The sequence below is a fragment of the Haematobia irritans genome, chromosome 4 (assembly GCF_050003625.1).
Source record: "Haematobia irritans isolate KBUSLIRL chromosome 4, ASM5000362v1, whole genome shotgun sequence".
Taxonomy (NCBI): Eukaryota; Metazoa; Arthropoda; class Insecta; order Diptera; family Muscidae; genus Haematobia; species Haematobia irritans.
Window position 1 is genome coordinate 106,485,429 of NC_134400.1, and position 25,725 is coordinate 106,511,153.

Here is a 25,725-nt window from a genome sequence, read left to right on the forward strand (position 1 = left end):
GAATTTATAATTGAAATAATTCATATAATTAACATAGAAAATTAAGATTTTGATATAACTTCGAATAGAGTAAGGCCAATTATGAATTGCTAAAAGTTTATTAATAAAGGGAATGTTGTTAATGGCGATTGAATGAATAAATAGTGCTACATATATATTTTTGGGACGGTTGAGAAGAAAGGGTGTTACATCCGTCATAGGCGTGCTAAATCAAAAGCGTTTTGGGCAGGGAACAAATGCACCCCGAGAGAAACCACCACTCTCCGTTTTCAATAGATTGGTTTGATTGCTCTAGTTTTTTTTATGGCATGTTTTTTTTTATTTTTCTGTGCTGGCACGCATCCGAAAGGGGTACCGAACCCAATGTATCGACCTTCTGAGCTGGTCGTTGGAACACCTTACATGCCGCCGTACCTTCAGGATGCTGAGCGTGCAACACTCTCGTTTATGTGTCCGGTTTTCGAAAATTTTGCCTTAATACCTTTACTTATTAACCGTTCTTACTGAAATATATAATTTGAATGTATGATCTAATTCTAAATTCTAAAACTAAAACATTTGGATACAGCTTTTAGCCCTTTCGACCCCGAATTTTTATCGGTAAAGTTAAAATTTTTTTTATACTTTTAATCATGTTGAAGTCATTTAAGAAGCGTCTAGGCAAAATTTCGGGTCGCCACGCCCATTCGTTTGGGGGGTAGAGAATGTTGCCTGTGGGCAACTTTGGGCAATTGTGTGGTTTGTTTTGTAATGATAGACGAATTACATTTTATTTGATTTTTTTTAATTTGTTGTCATTTTTACAGTAAATATATACTTGGATGCGCACGTGAGTGAAATTTCACTCACGCTCAGGCACATTCACGAAGAAATATTTGTACTCACGCACGCCATGTGGGCAGGAATTCACGCCCACGCAAATTCACGAAATGAAAAGTCATAGTCGCGTACGCTCACGCACGAACAACGTTTATGTCTCACGCTCCCGCACGATTCGCAACAATTTTCGTAATTCACGACAAATCTCGTGATTTACGAATATTTTCGGAAAACGACAATTTTTGGTGGCTCAATAAAATACTCGCACTTTACGAAATTTCACGCGACTCACGACAATATTGTTCGTGATACAACAATTTCCACTCACGAAAATTCTTGTGATTCACGACAAATCTCATGACTCGCTGCAATTACTGATGAGTAATTAACATTCATAACTCACAACGGAACAATTAGCACAATTAATTTTTTTGGTTTTATCGTGAGTATGAATTTTATCGTGAACGTGTACTTTATAGTGAACACGAATTTTTATCGTGAACGTGAATTTTATCGTGAGCGTGCGATTTCGGAGAAATTTTTCTCACTCACAATCACGAACACAATCTGTTTTTTACTCAAGCACGACTAATTTCTCTTTAAACCCGTTCACGCACATTCACGAGATTTGGTTTAAATTCCATTCACGACATCGCGTGAATCATGCATGATTCACTAAAATGTTTTGTTTTGAACCCATGCCATTTTAACTGGCGGTGTAAAAAAAAACATAGTATATAAAATAATGAGCCAATATTCGTGCTAATCCACTAGTATGTTGCCAAGAAGGCCAATATCAATGGCTTCCTCCCTTTTTACGATTTCTTCCAAATACCTCCCCAGCACTGCAGATATGTTTTCCACATCATCACTGCACTTCTCGTCCCTGGGACATCCCAATCGAAGTTCACAATTTGTTCAAAATCATTATTTTTCAAACCTTTTTTCTCTTGGTCTTATGTCCAAAAATATGTAATTTTAATACCACAATGGCCCAAAGTTGCCCACTGGCAACTTTTCAATTTTAAAAATTTCTCACATGTTGGTTTTTTGCAATTCAAAGATTTTATTTGATACAATTTAATAAAAACTTTTAACATGGTTGTTGTAATTTTTGAAAAAAGTCACATGTATAAAAACCTTTTTCCAAATTCGCAAATATTTTTTTCTTGAGGCACTTGCTTACTAATGAGAAAAAATTTGCTAACTGACAACCAAATTAGCTATTTATACCCTTCACCACTACTGTGGTAGAGGGTATAATAAGTTTGTGCATTTGTATGTAACGCCAAGAAGGAAAAGTCTGAGACCCATCGTTTAGCATACCGATCGTGTTAGAATTAAATTCTGAGTTGATTTAGCGATGTCCGTCTGTCTGTCTGTCTGTCTGTCTGTCTGTCTGTCCGTCCGTCTGTCTGTATATGTAATTTTGTGCGCAAAGTACAGCTCGCAGTTTAAGTCCGATCGTCCTCAAATTTGGCACATAGTTTTACATTGACTCAAAGACAATCGCTATTGATTTTGGAAAAATCGGTTCAGATTTAAATATAGCTGTCATCAAAAATTTGCAAAATAAATATCAGCCAAATTGGTTCAGATTTAGATATAGCTCCCATATATATCTTTCGTCCGATTTAGACTCATATGGAAACAGAGGCCAAAGTTTGCTACCGATTTTCGTGAAATTTTGCACAGAATGTAGAATTGAAATTTTACCAATGCTTGGTAAATTTGATTGAAATCGGTTCAGATTTAGATGTAGCTCCTATATATATCTTTCGTCCGATTTAGACTTACATGGCCTCAAAAGCCAGAGTTTTTCCGCGATTTGCTTCAAACTTTGCACAACGGGTACGGTTAATGGTATCGTTATCGTGCCAAATTAGGTTTAAATCGGTTCAGATTTAGATATAGCTCCCATATATATCATTCGCCCCATCTACACTCATATGACCACGGGGGCCAAAGTTATACTCGCATTTACGTGAAATTTTGCAGAGATTGCAGAATTATTATTCTAACTATACATGCCAAATTTGGTCAAAATCGGATCAGATTTAGATATAGCTTCCATATATATCTTTCGTCCGATTTGGACTTATAGGGCCTCAAAAGCCAGAGTTGTGCCCTGACTTGCTTCAAATTTCGCACAAGGAGTACGTTTAATAGTATCGGTAAGTGTGCCAAATTTGGTTGAAATCGGTTCAGATTTAGATATAGCTCCCATATATATCTTTCGCCCGATTTAGACTCATATGGCCACGGGGGCCAAAGTTATACTCCCATTTCCGTGAAATTTTGCAGAGATTGCAGAACTATTATTCTAACTATGCAGCTCAAATTTAGTCAAAATCAATGCTTGGTAAATTTGATTGAAATCGGTTCAGATTTAGATGTAGCTCCCATATATATCTTTCGTCCGATTTAGACTTACATGGCCTCAAAAGCCAGAGTTTTTCCGCGATTTGCTTCAAACTTTGCACAACGGGTACGGTTAATGGTATCGTATTTGTGCCAAATTAGGTTTAAATCGGTTCAGATTTAGATATAGCTCCCATATATATCATTCGCCCCATCTGCACTCATATGACCACGGGGGCCAAAGTTATACTCGCATTTACGTGAAATTTTGCAGAGATTGCAGAATTATTATTCTAACTATACATGCCAAATTTGGTCAAAATCGGCTCAGATTTAGATATAGCTCCCATATATATGCACGCCAGAATTGGGCAAATATGGTGAATGTTTCATATTTTAGACCCATTTTCAATGGAATTTTCTTTCCACAGAGAACATATTTAATATGATATTTAAGCGTGTCAATTTTTATCTAATTTGGTTCAGATTTACATAAAGCCTCCATATATTTGTTCTTCCGGTTTATGCAAATATGGTCAAAATACCCACATTTTACACAAAATTCTGTGTTGATTTCTTAGTCATATCCCACACACTGTAATGCCAGACTTTCCACAGAACGGTTGAGTTTACACTGAAAAAACAGTGAACCCATCATAAAGAAACAATTTGCTTAGTTTTAGAAAATGTTGAATATATTTTGAACATTTTAACTGAACAGTATTACAAACGCTGACACCACTCCGATATCAAAAAAATAAGTAAATATTTTTCGACCAATTCAAGAAAATTTATTAGACATAATTATTTTTTTTTCACTTCTTAAAGAAAATTTTGTAGTTTTAAGGAAAAAAATTAGTGTTCAAAATTGCAAGAATGTCCTTAGTGCCATACGAAGTTCATGATGGGCGCATTATTGGTCAAATTTAAAAATTTTAAGAAATTCTGAACTATTTTGTGGGATACACGAATTTAGTTAATCTTTATACTTCCTTTGTGTATAATTTTTTCCTGTGCTTTAGTTAATTTAACTAAAGTAAGCAAAAAATTATTAAATTCATGGAAACTTTTTTAAAACGTAATAATTTCGTGAACTAAAATAGAATTAAATCAGCTTTAGTGAAATATAGGGTTCATTTTTTTTGAGTGTAAATAAGGCTCCGACTTGTGGAAATATCGCCCGACTTGGCCAAATAATATATCACAACCCACAATTGACCCCACATCTTAGTGAGATCTACTAACCAATCTCCTTGTAAAATGGTCACTTCTAAGTAGCAAAAATTGTAAAAATTACTCAAATTGTCCTATATCTCGAATACATATGTATCGTCTGATAAATCATAAATGCTATTTTGTACAATAGCATTAAAATTGCTCTAGCTTTATATTTCCCATATTAATTATACCCTGGGCCACACTGTGGAACAGGGTATTAGAAGTTAGTGCATATGTTTGCATCACCCAGAAGGAGACGAGATAGACACATGGTGTCTTTGGCAAAAATGCTCAGGGTGGGCTCCTGAGTCGATATAGCCATGTCCGTCTATCCGTGAACACATTTTTGTAATCAAAGTCTAGGTCGCAGTTTTAGTCCAAACGACTTCAAATTTGGCACATGTGTTTTGGCTCAGAATAGAACCCTATTGATTTTGGAAGAAATCGGTTCAGATTTAGATATAGCTCCCATATATATATTTCGCCCGATATGGACTTATATGGCCCCAGAAGCCAGAGTTTTACCCTAATTTGCTTAAAATTTTGCACAAGAAGAAGAATTAGTACTATAGTCAAGTGTGCCAAATTTTATTGAAATCGGTTCAGATTTAGATATAGCTCCCATATATATCTTTCGCCCGATATGGCCTAATACGGTCCCAGAAGCCAGAGTTTTACCCTAATTTGCTTAAAATTTTGCACAAGAAGAACAATTAGTACTATAGTCCAGTGTGCCAAATTTTATTGAAATCGGTTCAGATTTAGATATAGCTCCCATATATATCGTTCGCCCGATTTACACTCATATGACCACGGTGGCCAATCTTTTACTCTGATTTAATGAAATTTTGCACAGGGAGTAGAATTAGCATTGTAGCTTTGCGTACCAAATTTGGTTGAAATCGGTTCAGATTTAGATATAGCTCCCATATATAGCTTTCGGCCGATTTAGATATAGCTGTCATATATATTTTTCACCGATCTGGTCATAATTGGCGTGTATATCAACCGATCTTCCTCAAATTCCGTACATCCGAATATTTTATGGGTCTCGAAAAACTTGCAAAATATCAGCCAAATCGGTTCAGATTTAGATATAGCTCCCATATATAGCTTTCCCCCGATTTACACTCATTTGCCCACAGAGGCCAATTTTTTGCTCCGATTTAGTTGAAATTTTGCATAGGGAGTAGAATTAGCATTGTAACTATGCGTGCCAAATTTGGTTGAAATCGGTTCAGATTTGGAAATATCTCCCATATATAGCTTTCGCCCGATTTACACTCATATGACCACAGAGGCCAATTTTTAACTCCGATTTAGTTGAAATTTTGCACAGGGAGGAGAATAAGTATTGTTGCTATGCGTGCCAAATTTGGTTCAAATCGGTTCAGATTTAGATATAGCTCCCATATATATGTTTTTCTGATTTCGACAAAAATGGTCAAAATACCAACATTTTCCTTGTAAAATCGCCACTGCTTAGTCGAAAAGTTGTAAAAATGACTCTAATTTTCCTAAACTTCTAATACATATATATCGAGCGATAAATCATAAGTAAACTTTTGCGAAGTTTCCTTAAAATTGCTTCAGATTTAAACGTTTCCCATATTTATTTTTTACTAACATTGTGTTCCACCCTAGTGCATTAGCCGACTTAAATTTTGAGTCTATAGATTTTGTAGAAGTCTATCAAATTCTTCCAGATCGAGTGATATTTAAATTTATGTATTTGGGACAAACCTTTATATATAGCCCCCAACACATTTGACGGATGTGATATGGTATCGAAAATTTAGATCTACAAAGTGGTGCAGGGTATAATATAGTCGGCCCCGCCCGACTTTAGACTTTCCTTACTGGTTTTTTACTAACATTGTGTTCCACCCTAGTCCATTAGCCGACTTAAATTTTGAGTCTATAGATTTTGTAGAAGTCTATCAAATTCTGTCCAGATCGAGTGATATTTAAATGTATGTATTTGGGACAAACCTTTATATATAGCCCCAACACATTTCACGGATGTGATATGGTATCGAAAATTTAGATCTACAAAGTGGTGCAGGGTACAATATAGTCGGCCCCGCCCGACTTTAGACTTTCCTTACTTGTTATACCCTTCACCACTACTGTGGTACAGGGTATAATAAGTTTGTGCATTTGTATGTAACGCTAAGAAGGAAAAGTCTGAGACCCATCGTTTAGTATACCGATCGTCTTAGAATTAAATTCTGAGTCGATTTAGCGATGTCCGTCTGTCTGTCTGTCTGTCCGTCCATCTGTCTGTCTGTTCATGTATTTTTGTGCGCAAAGTACAGGTCGCAGTTTAAGTCCGATCGTCCTCAAATTTGGCATAAGGTCGTTTATTGGGACAAAGACAAACGCTATTGATTTTGGAAAAAATCGGTTCAGATTTAGATATAGGTGTCATATATATTTATACCCGATCTGGTTATAATTGGCGTGTTTATCAAACGATGTTCATCAAATTCCGTACATCCGAATATTTTATGAGTCTCAAAAAACTTGCAAAATATCAGCCAAATCGGTTCAGATTTAGATATAGCTCCCATATATATCTTTCGTCCGATTTAGACTCATATGACCACAGAGGCCAAAGTTTACTACCGATTTTCGTGAAATTTTGCGTAGAGAGCAGTATTGGTATTCTACCAATGCTTGGTAAATTTTATTTAAATCGGTTCAGATTTAGATATAGCTCCCATATATATATCTTTCGTCCGATTTGAATTTATATGGCCTCAAATGCCAGAGTTTTGCCGTGATTTGGTTCAAATTTTGCACAAGGAGTACGTTTACTAGTATAGGTAAGTGTACCAAATTTGGCTGAAATCGGTTCAGATTTAAATATAGCTCCCATATATATCTTTCGTCCGATTTGAACTTATATGGCCTTAAAAGCCAGAGTTTTGCCGTGATTTAGTTTCAGTTTTGCACGAGAGGTACGGTTAATGGTATAGTTATGTGTGCCAACTTTGGTTAAAATCGGTTCATATTTAGATATAGCTCCCATATACATCTTTCATCCAATTTGCACTTATATGGCCTCAAAAGCCAGAGTTTTGCAGTGATTTCCTTAATATTTTGACCGAGAGGTACGTTTAATGATATCGTTATGTGTGCTAAATCTGGGTAAAATCGGTTCAGATTTAGATATAGCTCCCATATATATGTACGCCAGAGGTGGGAAAATATGGTAGACTATTTCATATTTTGGACCCATTGTCAATGGGATTTTCCTCCAATTGGGTCGTGGTGAAATTCTGAGTCGATCTGAGCATGTCCGTCCGTCCGTCCGTCCGTCCGTACGTCCGTCCGTCCGTCTGTTGAAATCACGCTAACTTCCGAACGAAACAAGCTATCGGCTTGAAACTTGGCACAAGTAGTTGTTATTGATGTAGGTCGGATGGTATTGCAAATGGGCCATATCGGTCCACTTTTACGTATAGCCCCCATATAAACGGACCCCAAAATTTGGCTTGCGAGGCCTCTAAGAGAAGCAAATTTCATCCGATCCGGCTGAAATTTGGTACATGGTGTTAGTATATGGTCTCTAACAACCATGCAAAAATTGGTCCACATCGGTTCATAATTATATATAGCCCCCATATAAACCGATCCCCCGATTTGGCTTGCGAGGCCCCTAAGAGAAGCAAATTTCATCCGATCCGGCTGAAATTTGGTACATGGTGTCAGTATATGGTCTCTAACAACCATGCAAAAATTGGTCCACATCGGTCCATAATTATATATAGCCCCCATATAAACCGATCCCCCGATTTGGCTTGAGAGGCCTCTAAGAGAAGCAAATTTCATCCGATCCGGCTGAAATTTAGTACATGGTGTTAGTATATAGTCTCTAACAACCATGCAAAAATTGGTCCACATCGGTCCATAATTATATATAGCCCTTATATAAACCGATCCCCCGATTTGGCTTGCGAGGCCTCTAAGAGAAGCAAATTTCATCCGATCCGGCTGAAATTTGGTACGTGATGTTAGTATATGGTCTCTAACAACCATGCAAAAATTGGTCCACATCGGTTCATAATTATATATAGCCCCCATATAAACCGATCACCAGATTTGACCTCCGGAACCTCTTGGAAGACCAAAATTCATCTGATTCAGTTGAAATTTGGTACGTGGTGTTAATATATGGCCTCAAACTCCCATGCAAAAATTGGTCGATATCGGTCCATAATTATATATAGGCCCCATATAAACCGATCCCCAGATTTGACCTCCAGAGCCCCTTGGAAGAGCAAAATTCTTCCCATTCGGTTGAAATTTGGTACGTGATGTTAGTATATGGTATCCAACAACTATGCAGGAATTGGTTCCTATCAGTCCATAATTATATATAGCTTCCATATAAACCGATCCCCAGATTTGACCTCCGGTGCCTTTTTGGAGAAGCAAAATTCATCCGATCTGCTTGAAATTTGGTACGTGGTGGTAGTATATGATATTTAACAAACATGCCAAAAGTGGTCCATATCACTCCATAATCGTGCATAGCCCCATATAAACCGATCCCGAGATTTGGTTTTGGAACCTTTTGGAGGAGCAAATTTCATCCGAGTGAGTTGAAATTTGGTACATTGTGCTAGTATATGGTCGTTAACAACCATGCCTAACTAGGTCCATATCGGTCTTTAGTTATATATGGCCCTCAGATAAATCGATCCCCAATCACACAAAAATTGGTCCATATCAAGTTCATAATTGTATATAGCCCCCATATAAGCGACCCCCATATTTCAATTCTGGCTCTCTGCGTACAAAAAGTCCATATCGATTCGTAATTATTTGTAGACTTAACTATACATAACTTTTTTGTCTAATATATACCATGTATGGACTAAATCACAATTTAGAAAACGATGTTAAGAAGTTTTAAGATACCACAACCCAAGTAATTCGATTGTGGATGACAGTCTTTCGTAGAAGTTTCTACGCAATCCATGGTGGTGGGTACATAAGATTCGGCCTGGCCGAACTTGCGGCCGTATATACTTGTTTTTTACTAACATTGTGTTTCATCCCAGGACGGTAACCGTTTTAAATTTAAATTCTATTGATTTTGTAGTAGTATAAAAAATGTTCTCTAAATCGGTTAAGATATAAATATTTGTAAATGGGAACATAAACATTCATAATAACTTCCAACAAATTGGAAGGAGTTGAGATGGTAGCACAAATTTTGGTCTACATAGTGGTGAAGGGTATAATATAGTCGGCCCCGCCCGACTTTAGACTTTACTTACTTGTTTTTTATTTAACTTGAAGAAAACACTTGTAGCTTTCGATACCCTTACAGTTTTATGAGTAAAAACAAAAGCAACGCTGGCAGTGAGTCTCAAAACACAAAAATTTGTCCACAAGCAACTTTAGGGTCGAAAGGGTTAAATATGGTCGAACTGTACAAATGTTGCTTATTTGCCATACCAATTGAGCCGTTTCTTCTTTTTATACCCATCTTATCCCATCTGAAACTTCGTTGCCGTTCTATCGGCATAGCCCCCATATAGACGAATCTCCCGATTTAATTTCTTGAGGGCATGGAAGCTGCATTTGAATGAATGCAATGAAATTGCACTTCCTAAACATACGGTTGCATAATCTTTCATATGCTGTCATTGAACCTATAGTGGAATAAGCCAAAATACCGCAGAGTCACTTTCAGCGTGTGAATCGAAGCTGATTCTAAATTTTTTATTATGTCCGATATTTTTTGGCTTTGAATAATAGAATTAAAAAAATAGATCGCTTTATATTCGCTTAAATATCAGCCACCCTGTATACCACCTTTACTTTGGTGGAGGGTTTTAAAAAAAATAATAAAACCAACATAAATTTTATGCCACTTTTAATTTATCTCATATTGCCTCTGTCACTCTCTCTCTCTACCACACCTTAAAGATAACGACCTTTCTCGGCACTTAGACATCCTGCAAAGACTACAATATGGCTTTTGGCCATTAGCTTTCAGTTTTTCTTGTTATTCTCTCGTACTTTGGTTTTATTTTAGTCTAGCCCAAATGTTATGAGGATGAAAATTCATTTTTTTTTGTGGGGATTCTTTTTTTGATGCTGTTTTGTGGTTTTACTAACTTCTCCCTTACAAAGCTTTTAAAATGTCAGCAATATTCTGAGGTATTTACAAAGAATTTTTTTAATCTTTTGTGTGGTTTTTATATGGCTTTTATTTGACTATAATGGTCATTCATTGAAAATTGGGTGGGGGCAATCACTTGTTAGCCAACCACAGGATATGCAAATAAAAGAGAACAAAAAAAAATAAGAATTGTGTACATTTCATTTCGATGTCATATTTGGTTTGCAGTATATATTTGTTTGTTGATTTGAAACAATCACTCTGATACAACTTACATACACGGACATTAGGTTGTATCGAAATAAAGCAAAAAACAATTTTTCATATGACCCAATTAAATTAATGTACGAAAAGTTTAGAACGGTTGGTGAAAGCTTTATGTTTTTGGGACATTTTTATATAGACATCACCGCAGAATCACGACATCGCCTTTTGATTTGTATGAACATGCATGACGAGAATGCTAGCCATTGCATCACTGTGATTTCCTATAACCCCCATTTGTCTTCACGAGCTAAATGAGGCGTTAATCCGAGCCACTCGACTTTTCAACTTTAGCAAATTCTTGCCAATGTTTGGAAAAGTGGAAGTGTACAGCATATTGATTTGAACTTTGTATTTATTGAGAAATTAACGTTTGAAGTCACAACATTCGAATTATTGATCACTTGCCAGTATAAACTGAACTACATCACATTGTCACTTCAATCAATTTATTTATTTCTGTAGAAAGTTTTGTCAACATTTTATTTCTATAGAAAATTTTGTCAAAATTTTATTTTTAAAGAAAATCTTGTCAAAATTTCAACATTTTCTTTTTATAGAAAATTTTGTCACATTTTTATTTCTATAGGAAATTTTCTCCAAATTTTATTTCTATAGAAAATTGTGTCAACATTTTATTTCTATAGAAAATTTTGTCACAATTTTAGTTGTATAGGAAATTTTGTCACAATTTTAGTTGTATAGAAAATTTTGTCAAAATTTTATTTCTATAGAAAACTTTGTCAACTGTGTACTTCCATAGAAAATCTTGTCACAATTTTATTTCTTTAGAAAATTTTGTCAAAATTTTATTTCTATAAAAAACTTTGTCAACTGTGTATTTCCATAGAAAATCTTGTCACAATTTTATTTCTATAGAAAATTTTGTCAAAATTTTATTTCTATAGAAAGTTTTGTCAAAATTTTATTACAATTTTATTTTTATAGAAAATTTTGTCAAAATTTTATTCGTTTTGTTTGTTATTGTTGGCTTCTCTTCAATCGTTATTGTTGTTTTTTTTTTTTTGTTTTTTGATCTCAGCTTAAAGCCATGCATTGACTAAACTACAGGTGTAGCTTAACCAACAGAGGAAAAGTATGCTTGTCAAATTTATTTGGGCAAAGCCCTATAGACTGCAAGATGGTTGGATGTACAGCTGTTTCGGAATTACCACATTCCTCATCATTTTATTTCTATAGAAAATTTTGTCAAATTTTTATTTTTATATAAAATTTTGTCGAAATTTTATTTCTATAGAAAATTTTGTCAAAGTTTTATTTCTATAGAAAATTTTGTAAAATTTTTATTTTTATATAAAATTTTGTCACATTTTTATTTTTATATAAAATTTTGTCAAAATTTTATTTCCATGGAAAATTTTGTCAACATTTTATTTCTATAGAACATTTTTTGAAAACGTTATTTCTATAGAAAATTTTGTCAATGTTTTATTTCTATAGAAAATTTTGTCAAAATTTTCTATAAAAAAATAAAATTTTGACAATTTTTTTTTTTAAACAAAAGTTCGACAATATTTTCAATTTTATTTATAGAAATATTTGTCAACATATCATTTCTAGAGAAAATATTTTTGTCAAAATTTTTTTTCTATTGACAATTTTGTCCAAATTTTATTTCTACAGTAAATTTTGTCAAAATTTTATTTCTATAGAAAATTTTCTCAAAATTTTATTCCTATAGAAAACTTTGTCAAAATTTTATTTCTCTAGAAAATTTTCTTAAAATTTTATTTCAATAGAAAATTTTGTCAAAATTTTAATTCTATAGAAAATTTTGTCAAAATTTTATTGATATAGAAAATGTTGTCAAAATTTTATTTTTATATAAAATTTTGTCGAAATTTTATTTCTATAGAAAATTTTGTCAAAGTTTTATTTCTATAGAAAATTTTGTCAAATTTTTATTTTTATATAAAATTTTGTCACCTTTTTTATTTTTATATAAAATTTTGTCGAAATTTTATTTCCATGGAAAATTTTGTCACCATTTTATTTCTATAGAACATTCTATAGACAATTTTGTCCAAATTTTATTTCTACAGTAAATTTTGTCAAAATTTTATTTCTATAGAAAATTTTCTCAAAAAATTTTATTTCTATAGAAAATTTTCTCAAAAAATTTTATTTCTATAGAAAATTTTCTTAAAATTTTATTTCAATAGAAAATTTTGTCAACATTTTATTGCTATAGAAAATGTTGTAAAAATTTTATTGCTATAGAAAATGTTGTCAAAATTTTATTTCTTTAGAAATTTTTGTCAAAATTTTATTTCTATAGAAAATTTTGTCAAAATTTTATTGCTATAGAAAATTTTGTCAAAATGTTATTTCTTTGGAAATTTTTGTCAAAATTTTATTTTTATGGAAAATTTTATTAAAATTGTATTTCTATAGAAAATTTTCTTTAAACTTTATTTTTATAGCAATTTTTGTTAATATTTTATTTCTAAAGAAAATTTTGTTAAAATTTTATTGCTGTAGAAAATTTCGTCAAAATTTGATTTCTATAGAAAATTTTGTTAATATTTTATTTCTAAAGAAAATTTTGTCAAGATTTTATTGCTATAGAAAATATTGTCAAAATTTGATTTCTACAGAATTTTTTTTCAAATTTTATTTCTATATAAATTTTTTTCAAATTTTATTTCTATATAAAATTTTGTCTAAATTTTATTTCTATAGAAAAGTTTGTCACAATTTTATTTCTATAAAAAATTTTCTTAAAATTTTATTTCTATATAAAATTTTGCCAAAATTTTATTTCTATAGAAATTTTTGTCAAAATTTTATTTCTATCGAAAATTTTGTCAAAATTTTATTTCTATAGAAAATTTTGTCACAATTTTATTTCTAAAGAAAATTTTGTCTAAATTTTATTTCTATAGAAAATTTTATTTCTATTGAAAATTTTGGCAACATTTTATTTCTATTAAAAATTTTGGCAAAATTTTATTCTATCTTTGTTATACCCTCCATCATAGGATGGGGGTATATTAACTTTGTCATTCCGTTTGTAACACATCGAAATATTGCTCTAAGACCCCATAAAGTATATATATTCTGGGTCGTGGTGAAATTCTGAGTCGATCTAAGCATGTCCGTCCGTCCGTCCGTCCGTCTGTTGAAATCACGCTAACTTCCGAACGAAACAAGCTATCGACTTGAAACTTGGCACAAGTAGTTGTTATCGATGTAGGTCGGATGGTATTGAAAATGGGCCATATCGGTCCACTTTTACGTATAGCCCCCATATAAAGGGACCCTCGGATTTGGCTTGTGGAGCCTCTAACAGAAGCATATTTCATCCGATCCGGATGAAATTTGGTATATGGTGTTGGTATATGGTCTCTAACAACCATGCAAAAATTGGTCCACATCGGTTCATAATTATATATAGCCCCCATATAAACCGATCCCCAGATTTGGCTTGCGGAGCCTAAAAGAGAAGCAAATTTCATCCGATCCGGCTGAAATTTGGTACATGGTGTTGGTATATGGTCTCTAACAACCGAGCAAAAATTGGTCCATATCGGTCCTTAATTATATATAGCCCCCATATAAACCGATCCCCAGATTTGGCTTATGGAGGCTCTAAAAGAAGCAAATTTCATCCGATTCGGCTGAAATTTTGTACATGATGTTGGTATATGGTCTCTAACAACCATGCAGAAATTGGTCCACATCGGTCCATAATTATATATAGACCCCATATAAACCGATCTCCAGATTTGGCTTGCGAAGCCTCAAAGAGAAGCAAATTGCATCCGATCCGGCTGAAATTTGGTAAGTGGTATTGGTATATGGTCTCTAACAACCGTGCAAAAATTGGTTCACATCGGTCCATAATTATATATAGCGCCCATATAAACCTATCACCAGATTTGGGTTGCGGAGCCTCAAAGAGAAGCAAATTTCATCCGATCCGCCTGAAATTTGGTACATGATATTGGTATATGGTCTCTAACAACCATGCAAAAATTGGTCCACATCGGTTCATAATTATATATAGCCCCCATATAAACCGATCCCCAGATTTGGCTTGCGAAGTCTCCAAGAGAAGCAAATTTCATCCAATCCGGTTGTAATTTGGAACATGGTGCTAGTATATGATCTTTAACAACCGTGGCAGAATTGGTCCATATCGGTCCATAATTATATATAGCCCCCATATAAAACGTTCTCCAGATTTGACATCCGGAGCCTCTTGGAGGAGCAAAATTCATCCGATCCGGTTCAAATTAGGAACGTGGTGTTAGTATATGGTCGCTAACAACCATACCAAAATTGGTCCAATCACACAAAAATTGGTCCATATCGGTTCATAATCATGGTTGCCACTAGAGCCAAAAATAATCTACCAAAATTTTATTTCTAGAGAAAATTTTGTCAAAATTTTATTTCTGGAGAAAGTTTTGTTAAAATTTTATTCGGTTCATAATAAAATTTTCATCATTGTCAAAATTTTATTTCTATAGAAAATTTTGTCAAAATTTTATTTCTATAGAAGATTTTGTTCAAATTTTATTCGGTTCATAATCATGGTTGCCACTCGAGCCAAAAATAATCTACCAAGATTTTATTTCTATAGAAAATTTTGTTAAAATTTTATTTCTATAGAAAATGTTGTCAAAATTTTCTTTCTATAGAAAATTTTATCAAAATTTTTATTTCTATAGAAAATTTTGTGAAAATTTTATTTCTGTAGAAAATTTTGTCAAAATTTTATGTCTACTTTGTCAAACTGAATTATATACGTATTGGATCGATCTTTTTTTATTTAATATATACCACGTATGGACTTACATCAATTTAGAAGATGGTGTTAGGAAGTTTTAAGATACCTTGCCATCGGCAAGCGTTACCGCAACTTAAGTAATTCGATTCTGAATGGCAGTGTTTAGAAGAAGTTTCTACGCAATCCATGATGGAGGGTACATAAGCTTCGGCCTGGCCGAACTTACGGCCGTATATACTTGTTTTTTTTTTTTTTTTTGCTAAATCTACCAAAACATCAACAATTCTCTCAATCTAAAGAATCTACAGTTAGTATAATTATACCAACCAAAAATCGATAATAGGCCACGAATCGGCTTTTGATTACTTTTGTTTAATAAAATATCCTAATATTGAACTAAACACTCCAAACTTCTTGAATTGCATTTTTTGGAAAATCGTCTGATTATTGATTTTTTTGCCGAACATCGGCTTCGACAAAAAAAAAAACGCTTCGGTCCAGCTCAAGTATGGTCCCATATAGACCGATCTTCCGATTTAGCTTCTTGATCGTCTTGACATCCCAATTTTTATTCGATTTACCTCGAATTAAAAATCTTCTATAAATTTTCAAGTTACCTGCTACGTGGAAGAGTTTTCAAAGGAAACTATTATATTTGATTCATGGTGATGGGTACTTAAGGTTTTCTAACTGTTTTTATAGGCGAAAAATTTCAGAAATTTAAGATTCATTCTGAAAACCGTACCAAACAAATGGTCTTTCTACGAGTATGTTACCTCAAAATAACTTTTTACGACATGGAAATAAAATCTATCTCTACACCCAGAGAAGGAATATGATCACCTCAAACATGTTTTAAGAGCAAAATATTATTTTTGGATGGTGACCATGTAACATTGTTTTCGCAACCATGTTATTTTCTCGGAAATCATGTATCTGATTTCGGCAAGCAGGTTATATTTGACGAGAAAATAACATTTTAGTGACAAACATCTTACATGGTCACCATACAAAAATAACATTTTGCTCTTGAAACATGTTTGAGGTGATCATATTCCTTCTCTGCGTGTATAAAAGCCTTATTTGATGTACATTAAAAGTTACGTATTGGGACGAATTTCCATTTTGTTTGCTGGTTAGCTAAAGTATTGCCTGGGGTTTGTATACCTGTCGTAGGCTACATATAAAATAACTTTCCATTCAGAACATAACCCTAAGCTTCTTCGGGCTACGTTGTCATCTTTAAACTTTATCATAAAATTAATAAGAAATTCCATTGTGGACTACTGCTTTTGTTAGTAAAATTTTGCATACAATCCATAAGATTCGTTGCGGCCGTATATACTTGTTCAATTTTTTATAATTAAATTTCAATTATCCATTTAAGAAGGGATGCATTCATATATTGTTTAAATTGTACTTACATGATATGCTAAAATGTTGGCCAAACTGGCCATGACAGGTTCTGTAACAAATGCCAAAGTGTCTGATGATTCTTCTACAGTGTGAATGACCTGTAGCATCTGTAAAACAAAAAATAAAATAAAAGCAATCATTTGTATGTCTAAAAATAAAATCACAGGAAATAGTTGTTTACGCAACAATAAACTCCAAATAGTTAAATTTAAAAATAATTACAAATTTAAATGGAATATTTTATTATATGGAATAAAGATAATCTAGGATATTTATTTATTTATTTAGGGAATTACATATACAAAAAAAAATTTACAATTTTTTAAATTAAAGTATGTGACTAACATTGCAAGTAGGTATGAAGTTCATTCTTATCATAATTACATATTCTTATATTAAAACGTATTATAATAGAAAATAATAGTATTAGTATTTTAAAGAAAATGGGAACATTTAGGCGGAAAAAATTTTAGATGTATAAATATATTAATTTGTAATGTATAAATTAATCTATTTATTTAATATCGTACAGGATTACACAAAAAAAACAAAACAGTTTAAAAATGAATAAAATTTTATATACAACTATAAAATATATTTATAACAAGTAAGTAAAGTCTAAAGTCGGACGGGGCCGACTATATTATAACCTACACTACAGTGTATACCAAAATTTTTTGTACCACCTCAAATCCAACAAATTTATTGGTAAATTCATAAAGGTCTAAATTGCAATACACATGTATTTCTCTACAATTACAATTTAAATCGGATGACACCCTGCGACGAAACACAATGTTGGTAAAAAAAAACGATGGGTGCTTACGACAATTTTGTGCAATTTGGCAAAAGTGCATATATGATTTCTCGGGCGATATACATGTATAAAAGGTATAGGTAAACAAGTAAGAAAAGTCTAAAGTCGGGCGGGGCCGACTATATTATACCCTGCACCACTTTGTAGATCTAAATTTTCGATACCATATCACATCCTATATATAAAGGTTTGTCCCAAATACATACATTTAAATATCACTCGATTTGGACAGAATTTGATAGACTTTTACAAAACCTATAGACTCAAAATTTAAGTTGGCTAATGCACTAGGGTGGAACACAATTTTAGTAAAAAAATATGGGAAACATTTAAATCTGAAGCAATTTTAAGGAAACTTCGCAAAAGTTTATTTATGATTTATCGCTCGATATATATGTATTAGAAGTTTCGGAAAATTAGAGTCATTTTCACAACTTTTCGACTAAGCAGTGGCGATTTAACAAGGAGAATGTTGGTATTTTGACCATTTTTGTCGAAATCAGAAAAACATATATATGGGAGCTATATCTAAATCTAAACCGATTTCAATAAAATTTGGCACACTTGATTATAGTATTAATTGTTCTTCTTGTGCAAAATTTCAACCAAATTGGGCCAAAACTCTGGCTTCTGGGGCCATATAAGTCCATATCGGCCTAAAAATATATATGGAAGCTATATCTAAATCTGAACCGATTTCAATCAAATATGGCACGCATAGCTACAATGCTAAATCTACTCCCTGTGCAAAATTTCAACCAAATTGGGCCAAAACTCTGGTTTTTAGGACCATATTAGTCCATATCGGGCGAAAGATATATATGGGAGCTATATCTAAATCTGAACCGATTTCACTCAAATTTTGCACTCTTGACTATACTACTAATTGTACTCCTAGTGCAAAATTCCAACCAAAGCGGCCAAAAATCTGGCTTCTGGGGCCATATAAGTCCATATCGGGCGAAAGATATATATGGGAGCTATATCTAAATCTGAACCGATTTGGCTGATATTTTGCAAGATTTTCGAGATTCATAAAATATTTGGATGTGCGGTATTTCGAGAAAATCGGTTGATAAACACGCTAATTATGACCACATCGGGGATAAATATATATGGCAGCTATATCTAAATCTGAACCGATTTTTTCCAAAACCAATAGCGATTGTCTCTGTCCCAAGAAACGGCCCTCTGCCAAATTTGAGGACGATCGGACTTAAATTGCGAGCTGTACTTTGTGCACAAAATTACATATACAGACAGACGGACGGGCAGACAGACAGACAGACAGACAAACGGACATCGCTAAATCGACTCAGAATTTAATTCTAAGCCGATCGGTATACTTAAAGATGGGTCTATGACCACTATTTCTTGGCGTTACATACAAATGCACAAACTTATTATACCCTGTACCACAGTAGTGGTGAAGGGTATAAAAACGTAATTGTTGCTACTTAGCAATGTCAATTTTATAAGGATATGGGCTAGATCTCGCCAAGACAGGTGCTTAAATTGTGGGGTTTGAGATAATGTTTGGCCGTATCGGGCGACATTTACACAAGTCGGAAGCGTTTTCTTATCGTTAAGTGGAAAGTCTGGCGTTATGACAAGTTCAACCAAACTTGTCATACTTGGTTATACCATCACCTGTACTCTGGCTTCTGGGGCTAAATAAGTCTATATCGGATATATATAAAGGGTGATACGGTCAAAATTTGGTCAAGGGAAATCGCGTGTAAATCGGTGAAATCGTTTATTTAAAAAATCAAATTAAATTTCTTTTTCAAGTTCAATTAGTATAAAATTCAGGAAAAATATTCAGTTAGGCTTTCGCTTTTCCAAATCCGAATTGCCGGGCCTCACGCTTGACACCTGCCATCAGATTTTGTACAGCCACCTTGTCCACCTTCTTCGCCGTAGAAAGCCAGTTTGCTGCTGCTTGTCCTTAGCAGTTTTTTTGGTCTTCTTTAGGTTCCGCTTGACAATAGCCAAGTATTTCTCAATTGGGCGGAGCTCTGGCGTGTTGGGAGGGTTCTTGTCCTTGGGAACCACCTGCACGTTGTTGGCGGCGTACCACTCCATGGCCTTTTTATCGTAATGGCAAGATGCCAAATCCGGCCAAAACAGTACGGAACAACCGTGTTTCTTCAGGAAAGGCAGCAGACGTTTATTCAAACACTCTTTCACGTAAATTTCTTGGTTGACAGTCCCGGAAGCTATGAAAATGCTGCTTTTCAAGCCACAGGTACAGATGGCTTGCCAAACCAGATATTTCTTTGCGAACTTTGTCAGTTTTATGTGCTTGAAAATATCTGCTACCTTTCCCCTTCCTTTTGCCGTATAAAACTCCTGTCCCGGAAGCTGCTTGTAGTCGTCGTGTACAGCCTCCGGGATCGCGCTTTGGCCGTCGTATTTTGTTTATCATCGCGATTTGGAGTCACTACCTTCTTGTAAGTCGATAGTCCGGCTCGTTTTTTGGGTCGATGCACGGTTGTAGACGATACACCCAGCTTATTTGCGGCATCTCGGAGAGAGAGGTTAGGGTTTGAAACTACCGGCAACTCTCTTTGTCGTCTCAGCGGCTTCCGGTTTTCGATTTCCCCCCGATCCAGACTTCCTGGCTGTCGACAAACGTTCCCCAAACACTTTAATTACATTTGTAACGGTTGATTTGGCAACTTTTAGCGATTTTGCGAGCTTTGCGTGCGAGTAGCTCGGATTTTCGCGATGCGCGAGCAAAATTTTGATACGCTGCTCTTCTTGCTTGGACGACATTTTGACAACTGAAGAGTGAATTCCAAAATCAAAACAGGAGCAACATTCTACACACACACACCTTCAAAATGAGGGGTGTTCAGGTTTTTTAAATGCAAAATTGAAAGAAATACGTCAAGTTTATATTGACCAAATTTTGATCGTATCACCCTTTATATGGCCCCAGAGCCCAGACTTTCATATTGAGTTGCTTTAAATTTTGCATAATTTTGCAAATCTGCATATCTAGATCTGAACGGATTTTTCCGAAATCAATAGCGATTGTCTTTGACCGGAAAAAAGACCATGTGCCAAATTTGAGAACGATCGGACCTAAACTGCTAGCTGTACTTTGCCCACACAAATACATGTACAGACAGACGGACAGACAGAAAAACGGACATTGCTACTTAGAATTTAATTGTAGGACGATCGGTATAACATACTAAACGATGGGTCTAAGGCTACTCCAAATTTATTATACCCTGTACCACAGTAGGGGTGAAGAGTATACAAATTCCTATGCGTAATTCGAACCTGGGTTCCTATAGTTTTTGTTGGGCATTAAAAGTTATATCGTGCATGTCTGATTATAAATTCATGACCATAACGTTTTCAGATCATGAACGTTCGTTGGTTAGGTTAGGTTAGGTGGCAGCCCGATGTATCAGGCTCACTTAGAGTATTCAGTCCATTGTGGTAGCACATTGGTGAACTTCTCTCTTATCACTGAGTGCTGTCCGATTCCATGTTAAGCTCAATGACAAGGGATCTCCTTTTTATAGCCGAGTCCGAACGGCGTTGCACATTGCAATGAAACCACTTAGAGAAGCTTTGAAACCCTCAGAAATGTCACCAGCATTACTGAGGTGGGATAATCCACCGCTGAAAAACTTTTTGGTGTTCGGTCGAAGGAGGAATCGAACCCACGACCTTGTGTATGCAAGGCGGGCATGCTAACCATTGCACCACCACCCTGGTGCAATGGTTTCGTTGTAAGTACTATATTATTTGCACAGGAGAGTAAGCTCTTTCTTACCAGACTTGTTTTTGAGTAAAAACTGTCCATGTATTTGTTGTTCGCAGGATTCCGGTCGGAATTATTAACCGATTTTGATAAAATTTGGTACAGTGTTTTTTGGGCATAGGGACGAACGCTATTGAATTTGGAAGAAATCTGATCAAATTTAAATATAGCTCCCATATATATGTATCGCCCGATTTCGACAAATGGGGCCACGTTGTGCTTTATTACTCACCGATCGGCTTCAAGTTTGGCACAAAGTAATATTTTTCATCACTCTTCAGTTGTGCAAAATTTCATCATGGTAACCTTCTGTGGTGTTAACCGAACCTGCAAATCGATTCAGATCTAGATATAGCTCCCAAATGTATGAAGCGCCCGATTTTTAAAAATTTCCTCTAAAAACCTTATTTTTGACCATAGTGGCCTCATTTATTAACCGATCTTACTCAAATTCAGCAAATCTACTGTAATATCAACAAAACCTGCAAAATATCATCCAACATTTAGATATAGGTCTTGGATAACTCTGCAGGTATTAAATCAAATATTGCTCCAAAGATCCGACACTTCTATTCAGATTGAGATACACCAAAAAACATCAGGAAGAAAAATTTTGGTTGGTTTTAGAAAATTTTGATTATTTTTATAAAATTTTAACTAAACAGTATTACAAACACTGACATCACGCCGATAAGTAAATGTTTTTCGACAAATTCAAGGAAATTTATTAGAAATAATTAAATTTTTTCACTTGTTAAAGAAAATTTTGCAGTTTGATGGGGAAAATTGGAGATCAAAATTGCAAGAATGTCTTTAGTGCCATACGAAGTTCAAGATGGGCGCATTTGTAGTAAAATTTACAAATTTAAAGAAATAATGAACTATGTTTCGAGAAGTACGAAATTAGTAAATTTTTTTGCTTCATTTGTGTATATTTTTCCAGCTTTTTAGTTCATTTAACTAACGTACGAAAAAAATCATTAGAGTAAAGAAAACTTTCTCCAAACCTAAAAATTGCTTGAACTAAAATAAAGTTAAATTGGCTTTAGTGAAATAGAGGTTTCGTTTTTTTTTTAGTGTAGATCTCCCATAAACATGTGCCCATAAACATGTGCCCATAAACATGTGCCTTTTCATAAATATGGAACTACGCTTTAATTCCTGAACCTATACCAATAATGTCCTACAAATACTTATGTATTCTACATCACTACACACAAAAAATTTTTTTTCTGATTCAATCACGAAATTAATTGATCCAATTAATTTTTTAATTGAAATGTCTTCAATCACGAAAATGATAGTATCAATCACAGTTTTAATTGGGCATAGAAAAAAATCTTGATTAAAAAATTAATTGATTTCATTACCAAATTTCAATTAATGTTTTAATTGATTCAATTAAAAATTTAATTGACGTTGATTGCAAAACTCAATTAATTTATTAATTAAAAAAAGGTAACTATTTTCAATTACCTTTTGAATTGGCTTAGAATTTTTATTTGGATTAACAATTGATTGTTTGAAAAAAATTTTAATTAAAAATTTAAAAAAATGTTAATCACTTTTTTAACTGACTTAGTCTTCCGAATATGATTAAAAGTTTATTGTATCAATTATCTTTTTAATTAAAAATTTTAAAATTTTCAATCATTGACTTAATTAACTTAATGTTTCTATCTTGATTAAAAAGTTAATTGTACCAATTAATTTATTAAATGAAAAAAATTTCAACTTCAATTAACTTTTTAATTGGAAATATTTTGGTGATATTTTTTTCTGTGTAGGGGTGGTTTAGTGTATGATATAGTCGGTCCCGCCCGACTTTCTACTTTACTTACTTGTTTTACCTATCATTGACTCCATATGGACTAACTTACAATATAACAGTTAAAGTTTCAAGAAACCATGTCATGGGGAAATATTGTCACAACCCAAGTAATTCGATTGTGGATGACAATTTTTAGTAGTATGTAATAGTTCGATTTGGCCAAATTTTCGGCTGTATTTACTTGTTTACTCTACGCTTTGTGATTTCTTCTTTCTCGTACTTACCTTAGGATGTCGGAATCTTTCTAAATTTTTCACTGAATTTTTTAAAATTTCCGTAATGGTCTCCTTACGCCTGGGCTTGTGTAGTTTTTCTGCAATTTTCTTTTCGAAAACAAATACCGAACATTCCTGAAAAAATAAGAGAAAATAGTGTATTTGAATATAAAATTAAGTTTTAAGATGTCTGTCAGTGGCTTAGATACAAAACACAGGATATGGGTGGTAAATGTGTGCGAGGAGATGTTCTCGTATGTGAGGTTTACGAGTAACGCCCGCACCCATCTGAGAGAAGAACTACTTAGTTTAGCTCTGGAATGTCTTGTGTTATGAGTCGACCCCATTTTCATTAGTACCCAGCAGAAAGTAGATTGGATCCTCAACTTGTGTTCCGGAAGTAGTGCAAATTTTGATCATCTCCAATTAATTTTGCATGGGTTTGTCATAGGAGGGAAGAACTCCGCTTTAGGATCCTGGCTTTGCTTGAGAAATTGTGCCTTGGAAGTTCATTTGACTGAAGAAATTTAAAGAACTAAAATTACAATTTTTTTTAATCAATTACATTTTTTTACCCTTAACCACTACTTTGGTACAGGGTATAATAACAAAGTGCATTTGTATATAACACCAAGAAGGACCAGTCCCAGACCCATCGTTTAGAATACCGATTGTCTTAGAATTAAATTCTGAGTGGATTTAGTGATGTCCGCCCGCCTGTCTATCTGTTCATGTATTTTTGTGTGTAAAATTACAGCTCGCAGTTTACGTCCGATTGTCCTAAAATTTGTCATAGGGTCTTATTTTCGTTCAAAGACAATCGCTATTGATTTTGAAAAAAATCGGTTGAGATTTAGGTATAGCTGCCATATATAGTTATCACCGATCTGCTCATAATTGCTGTCTTTATCAACCGATCTTCAATTCACGTGAATCACGACAAATTCACGAGGCTCACGAAATTTTCCAAACGGATATCAGTATTTTCCAAACGGAAATCAGCTATCCTATGTTTTAAAAATCAATAGGTGAAAGAAAAACGTTGTGTTCGCCCAATTTAACCATTCTATGTTACGATAGCTTTATGATCTTCCATAACCTCCTTAAAAACAAAAAAAAAATTGGATTTACTAGAACACAAACTAGAGATTCGAAAACTTTCTTTAGTCATGAAATTTTTTGCTGTCACATGCTGTCAGTTCAGCTTTGGGTATTGTTAGCATTTCTCAATGCAATGATGTCTGTGATTGTGTGTGTCAATCAATGTTTACATTCACTTACTCGGTAATCTCCACGAAATTGTGGTTACAGTCTATTCAACAACAACAACAACTTACCTTTCCATCATTCTTGCGATGCCCCTCATGAATTTTCCATGCCAGTTCAGGGCCGGCACATGCGACCTGTTTGCCAATGTCGAAATACTGCTTAATGGGATTGCTATCAATGATGGTCTGTTGAGTCACCGGAGTGCTGTTGGTGCTCTTGAATTTGGAAAACATGGTTCCTGCTGGCATACCATCAATTATCTTCGAAAAAACATTCGTAAAGCTGCCTTGACGCCGTGGTCCACCGCCTCCAGCTATTGGAGGTGTTGCCGGTGCAACTGTGCTACCGCTTCCGCTTCCGCTGCCAGTGCTGTTCAATTCACCAGTGTAGATGTTACTGCTGTTATTATTTATGCTAAGACTACTGATGTTGCCTATGCCACAACCTGTACCTGTAGTGCTACCACCACTTTGTCCACCACCAATGCCAGGATAATTGACACCAAGATTTCCACTGTTGTATGTACTGGGCGTTTGTATGTTATTGCAATATATATTGCTGCCTCCAATGCCGCCCACAAATATTCCCGGATTTGATGCGTTCAAATCATTCAGACCTGCTTGCGAGGGAAGACGCTGTCTCAAAGGACTACTGGTGCAACTGCTTGTTGAATATGTACCATCTGCATAAGCCTGCTGTGATCTAGATGTTGGTCCCTCGCCACAATCACTATGTTTTGCTGTGTCATATCCATTCACAGTACCTGTACAAAACAAAAAAAGAAAAACAAATTTTCATGGATTCAATTACACTCTGCATCAAATGCAAGATTA

At 34.2% G+C, this 25,725-nt stretch overlaps 1 protein-coding gene across 1 annotated transcript in view; it reads right to left on the reverse strand.

The window, feature by feature from the left end:
* bma (SCY1-like protein bma) overlaps positions 1 to 25,140 on the reverse strand; it is a 327,192-nt gene extending 302,052 nt beyond the window's left edge. Inside the window, exons 1-3 of the mRNA XM_075306514.1 lie at positions 24,961 to 25,140; positions 23,633 to 23,758; positions 16,985 to 17,083 (exon numbers count right to left, since the gene is read on the reverse strand). Of these exons, the coding sequence (XP_075162629.1) occupies positions 16,985 to 17,083; positions 23,633 to 23,758; positions 24,961 to 25,140 (405 nt within the window). The remainder of the gene's footprint in view (positions 1 to 16,984; positions 17,084 to 23,632; positions 23,759 to 24,960) is intronic.
* Positions 25,141 to 25,725: the final 585 nt, after the last annotated feature.